At 28.9% G+C, this 6,736-nt stretch overlaps 1 protein-coding gene across 1 annotated transcript in view; it reads right to left on the reverse strand.

Moving 5' to 3' along the window:
- Phum_PHUM604580 (myosin-2 heavy chain, non muscle, putative) overlaps positions 1-841 on the reverse strand; it is a gene marked incomplete at both ends in the record, with an annotated part of 3,589 nt that extends 2,748 nt beyond the window's left edge. Inside the window, 2 exons of the mRNA XM_002432870.1 lie at positions 1-469; positions 567-841. The exon at positions 1-469 is cut by the window's left edge and continues 2,748 nt beyond it. Coding sequence (XP_002432915.1) covers positions 1-469; positions 567-841 — 744 coding nt within the window. The remainder of the gene's footprint in view (positions 470-566) is intronic.
- Between the last annotated feature and the right edge of the window lie 5,895 nt (positions 842-6,736).

Below are 6,736 nucleotides of genomic sequence, written 5' to 3' on the forward strand. Positions count from 1 at the left end.
ATATCCTCTATCGACAATTTCTTGAGTTTCCAATAATTTATTTTTCAATTCGTTTTTAGATTTTTCACTCGATGATGCGAGGTAGTCGTGAATGTTTTTCAGGCTCAGGCTTTGCTTATTATCAGGCACCGGAGATTTTTTTTTATTATTCATTAAATTTTTATACGACGAAAAGTTATTATTATTATTAATGTTGTTACCACCACCCATTAATGTTAATGTCGGATCAAAATCTTCGAATGGACATTTAACATCAAATGAATTTTTTTTTTTTTTTTTATTATTATAATCATTACCAACATCATCATCATCATCATCATCATCATCATCAACATCTTCTTTAATCAAACTTAATAATTTAGTTCTGCTACGTTCTAATTCCAATGATTTTGATGATTCTAATTTTTTACTACTATTAAAATTTCGATTTATTTCTTTTATTCTATTCCTTGCTTTGGATTGTAAAAACCTGAAAAATAAAACAATAATAATAATAATACTCTCGTTGGTTTTTTTCTTTTTATTTAAAATTTCCAAAAAGGTTATAACATCACAGGGTATCAAACCTTGATGACATAGTATACTGATTCAGATCCAACATTTTATCCATTTTCGATAATATTTCATTTGCATCAGTTTTAAAATCTAATTGAAAATTTAACAAATCATCATCATCCGAAATAAAATTAATTTTAGATTTATCCTGATTTTGATTGGGGCGTTTCGTTTGGGGTTCCCTATTATTATTGAAACCGTCAAATGTCAAATTGTACTTCATTTGCGCTAAAGCTGAATTTGTGTCGCAGACTAACTTCTCTGCGCGTCTTATGCTTTCTTCCATGTTGCTTTTTAAGCTTTGGATTTGTCATGAGTGTTACAACTTCCTAAAACACATAACAAAATCTCATTTTATATAATTATTATTATTATTACTTACTAAAACTTTTAATTAATGTTAAACGATTGAATTCCTTTATGATTGCAATACGTTTAGTAATAAACATGAAACTTTGACGAGTTGTCACTACATCATTAACATCATCATTAACATCATTATCGAAACTAATAAAAAAAATAAATTTGTATTCATTGTAACGTCACTCGAATGTTGCAACAATGATCCCTGTAAACAATAATTGTAATTAAACATGTTACTCAATTGATGGTAAAAGTTATGATGATTGTTATAATCGATATTAAAAAAAAAAAACTTCTCGATTAATGCTGGAAAAAAATTATTCGATATAAGTATGTATTCATACTGCATGCTTCATAATAGTAAGTGAAAAAGCTTTACAATATTTAAATATAAATAAAAATAATAATGATAATATATAATGAATGATGAATGAAAACAAACAACCATTTTGTTTAAATTAATAAAAGTAATGAAAAAAGGTTCTGTCGAATTCAACAATATTACAAAAATTTAACAAATCAAATCGAATCAATAAAAATTTTGTTTGATAATAATAATAATAATACTGTGTTTTTGAGGTTAATAAGTATAACCAATAAAAATTTGTTTCACTTATGTGTACATGAAAAAACAATGAATAAATAAAATTATTAATATATAACTTACAACAACTTAATAACACCGATGAAATAATATAAAATAACGAATTCACAATACAAAAAAAAAAAAGGCAAAGAAAGAAAGAAAGAAAAAGAAATTTCTTCAAATTAATTAAATAAAAATTTTACTTGATTTATTTTCTTTTTAAAAAAAAAAAAAAAAAAAAAAAAAAAACTTTTAACTTTTTAAACGTCAATTTTATACTTTTTTTTTTTTTCAAAAAAAAAAAAAAAAATTATGTATAATTTTTTTTTTTTTTTTCGGGGGGAAAAAAAAAAAAAAAAAATTTGTAAAAACTAAAAAAGGAAGGGAAGGGGGAAGGGAAGGAAGGAGGAAAAAAAAAAAAAAAAAAAAAAAAAACAACCCCCGAATTCAATTTAAAAACAACATCAAGTAAAAAAGGTTAACGACGCAGTAGCCGAAATGTAAATAATAAACTAATCATTGTTGCCAAATTAATATTTTACCGCCTTTTTGTTTTTTTTTTCTTTTTCTCCCCCTACTTGCCGTCACGAATTGCCAATTTATGAACTAACAAATAGTCTTGTTGCCTCCTTCTTCGTAATGACGTCATAATTTATATACATATATAGAAACAAACGTACGAATCCATTATATATCGATTTTTTCTTTTTCTCTTTTTCTTTCTAAAACGGGAAAATTAACGATTAATAAAATTAATTATTATTATCATAAAGAATCTAAAACAAAATAATAATAATAATAATAATAATTTCATAATTGTATTAAACCTATTGAAAAAATAAATAAAAAAAAAAAGCTTAAATATCAATTCGACTAAAACAAAATAGTAGTAGGATCTCATTACTGCTGATTCGAAAGAAAAAGTAAAAAAAAGGAAAAATCAAAGGAATTTACAATGAGAGAGAGAGAGAGAAAGAGAGAGAGAGAGAAAAAGAGAGAGAGAGAGTATGCTTATGATTAAATAATTTCTTTTTTTTTTTTAATAATAAATTTAATTTACATTATATAAAATTTTTTTTTTCCTTCCTTCCTTTTTCCTTTTTTCCTTTTTCATTCAAATCATGGTGAAAAAAAAACGAAAATTTTCCAAAACGTTTTTCTTTTTATATATAATAAAAATTTTCTTTTTACATATCATATTTATATATAATCATTACATTATTATCGATCGTACCTCGAAAAATAAACAAGTAGTATAAACATTTTAATATCAATTACAATAATAATAATAATAATAATAATACCTGAACTATACAAACGAATATTTAATAATAATAATAATAATAATATTAAAGAAAGAAAAAAAAATCGTTTTTTTTTTCTCTTCTTTTTACACCCGTTATTATTTTACACGTTTTAGGAAAGAAGCAAAGAATAAATAAAAATTTAAAAAAATTAAATTTAAATAAAAAAATGAATGAAAAATCATCTACACAATGAGCGAGTGTTGAGTTCCCAGTTCTGACAACAACAATAAGAAAAATAAGAAAAGAAATTTAAGAAAAAAAAAAAAAAAAAGAAAAAAATCATGACGCCATTTTGATAATTGAAAACGAATCCGAATCAACTCGCACTCTTACATATTATTTTACATTTAAATTTAATTATGATTAAACGAACGCGTAATTAAAAAACAAATTAACGGAAAAAACGTAACGGTTTTCGAACGGTTACAAAACGTTTGACGTCATTTTATTCATCGAATTATACAATTTGAAATAAAAAAAAGAAAGCTTAAAGTTTTTCAAAAAACGTCATAGAACAAATTCGAATTTGAAAAAACCGTTAGAAATAGAACGATGATGATTGAGATGATGATGACGTAACAATAAAAGCTTGCTTTTAACGGAATTTTTTCTTTTTCAAATCGTTTCACATTCGATTAATCGAAATATGTATCGAATTATAAAACAAATTCGTTATTTATTTAAAAAAAAGAAAAAAAAAACCTTACGAAAATCCATTGCCGGCATGTTAATAAAAACAACAGAAAATAATTAAAAACTCCAACAACATAAATCGACATGACGTACACGTCGTTTCACTTTCAAATGAATACTAACGACGGGCAATAAATTTCATTTAAAAAAAACCGTTTTACCCCTTCCCCTATTTTTCCCCTCCCTATTCGTCCCCTCCCCTCTTCGACGAATCAAGTGCAAATTATTGATTTGTTTTCAATAAAAATGGACGAAAATAATTACAAAAGTAAATTTTTTACACGTTTAAAAAAAAAAAAAAAACGCGGGAAATTTTTTTTTCTTTTTTTTTTTCCATTCCTTTTCTAAATTAATTCATTTCAATCATAATAATAATAATAGTTTTTCACATAAAATCGAATTTCGATTTTTTTAAAATAATAATAATGATTTTTACGGTGACGCCGATGGCGACGACAGCGACGCCAGCGACGGACGACGTCAAAAATGAAAAAAAAAACTACAAAATTTGTTCGTTTTATCGATCGATATCTCTCCCTCTCCCTCCCTCCCCCTTCCTTTTCTTATCTTTCTTCGCAATCTTACCTCACCCCATTTTTTACTTTACTTTCCCCTTCCCTCGCAATCTCTCTATCTCTCTCTCCCCCGTCTGTTACTTTTTTTTTCTCTCTCTCTCTCTCTCTCTCTCTTTCGTCTTCACATTCTTTCCCCAACCCACTTTCGAACGATCTTATCTTACTTTCCCCCTTTCCTCGCAATCCCCCTCAATCTCCTTCCCTTCTTCATTTTTTTCTTTCCCCATCCACTTTCGAACGTTTTTACCTCACTCCTCCCCCTTCCCTCTCCCCGTCTTTCTCTCTCTCTCTCTCTCTCACGACGACGAACAAATTCATTTTACGTTACGATAAATAAATAAGAAAACAATAAAATACCGACATGAAAAATAACCGGAAACCGGAAACGTCGACGATCGATCGATCGATCGATTAATCGATCGGTTGTATTTCCGTACCCGATTAAAATGAAATCAATCAATCAATCAATCAATCATTTGTCTTCTACATCATTTTTAAAAAATCGAAATCCGTTTTTAATTTATTCAAATTTTTTACAAAATAATAATAATAATAATAATAATGATAACAAATCGTAGTTATATTCACAACAAATTTGTACATTTAAAATAAAAAAATTCATTTTTCTCTTTTTTTTTTTCAATTTTCAAATTGATTATTTCAATTTGATGAAATACCAAAAGAAAAAAAAAAGAAATTATAATGATAATGATAATAATAATAATAATAATGCATCAACTACTACCGTAATGAAAATATCAACGTAAAAACTATGCATTATGTATATATACACGTCATACATACATATATATATATATATATATATATATTTACTTTCTATATTTAATTTGTTGTAAATAAAATAATTAATACATATATATATATATATATATGTACGAGATATAATAATAATAATAATAATAATGTACATTAAATACAAAAAAAAAAAAAAAATAATAATAATAATAAACACAAACGCGCGCATCTGTCTAACGTATTATTATCATCATCGTCATCATTATTAATATTTGATAAAAACAAATATTATTCACTAATTGTGATTGTGACGACACGATGACGACGACAGAAGCGGTGCGGAGCGGAAACAAGAGTGAAAGGAGGGGAGGGGATTTTCCTCCCCCTTCCTTCCTTCCTCCTTTCTCCCTCTCGTCCCTCCCCCCTTCGCTCTCTTATTTTATTTTATTTTATTTTTTTTTAAATGGTTTAAATGCTTAAAAGTTCAAAGGTCGAATTCGACTCGATTCATACGCGAATACACGCAATCTTTAGGGGGTGGTGGTGGGAGTGGGGGGGAGCGGCCACACAGACGCACGGAGAGGAGAGGGGGAGAGAGAGAGAGAGAGAGAGAGAGGGTAAGGAAAACAAAATCGGTGCTGTAAAATAGAATAACGATAACTAACTGGGACGCCCAACAACACACAACACGTGCCTAGTATTTGTTTATTGAACGTGGAACGAGAAAGAAAAGCAGAAGACATTTTTATTCATTGAAATTTTTTTTTTTTTTTTTTATGGAATTGGCTCGAAGACAATTAATAACTTTCGAATATACAAAAAAAAAAAAAAAAAGGAATCAAACAAACAAACAAACAAACAAACGAACGAACGAACGAAAAATAAAAAAAATCAAACAACGACAGACACAAACTACCAAAATATTTCTTTCTCTCTTTTCCCTTCACTACCTCCATCCCTCCCTCTCTCTCTCTCTCTCTCTCTCTCTCTCTCTCTCTCTCTTCCTCATCTTTTCCCGATTGCATTTCCCTGTTTGAATAAATCAAAGAAGAAAAGAAAGAACATTTTTGTTTAAATTATGTTGGATCTCAGTGTGCTGGGCACAGACTTTTTCCCCGTACGACGTGAAAGACAGAGATAGATAGATGAACGGTAGCGAACTATCAAGTCCAGTGCGTGAACCTTATGGTTCTGTCGGGGATGCTGAGAGGTTGAAATTGAGGCTTCGACTACAGCACAAAAAAATTCATAAATTTCTCTTGTAACTATGCCACGACAGCCACACGTCGATACGACCGCGTCTTATCATCGTTTTTTTTTTCCTCTTTAAAAATCATTCAATCCTTATCTATTCGATATTTTCTTATCAGAATGGAAATTTTGTGATAAATATATAATTCGTTTCTAATTTGTTTTCGTCCCCCCCCTCTCCTCTTCCTCCTCCTTCCATACTCCTCTCCTCTCCCCTCGATGATGAGTTTTCCTATTCCCTCGGCACATTTTCCGAAAGGAATTCAATTTCTTTTTTTTTCCTGCTCGTATCATCATCATTACTATTACCTACTCCTATTCCTTTTTCTCTCGACGCGCATGTGCGAACGAATCAATCAATCAATCAATCAATCAATCAAGGTTTTCTTGGTCGGTTCTAAATTTCACAAGGCGTCGCGACGTGAAAATGGGTGGTTTTGTTTTGTTGGGTCGCGACGCAACGGATAATTTTTTTTTCTTTTTTTTTCAAAAAATATTTTTTCAAAATAAACGGGTTGCCGACGGGTAGCTTAGTCTTTTTCAAAGACGAAATCATCCCGAATGAAACCGAGTTGGTAAACCTGAAACCTAAGAGGCAAGGAGAGCTCTTAGAGCAAGAAATCTTCACGCGAATCCGTCGTGAAATCCTC

The sequence above is a fragment of the Pediculus humanus genome, genomic scaffold (genome assembly GCF_000006295.1).
Source record: "Pediculus humanus corporis 1103172108318 genomic scaffold, whole genome shotgun sequence".
Taxonomy (NCBI): Eukaryota; Metazoa; Arthropoda; class Insecta; order Psocodea; family Pediculidae; genus Pediculus; species Pediculus humanus.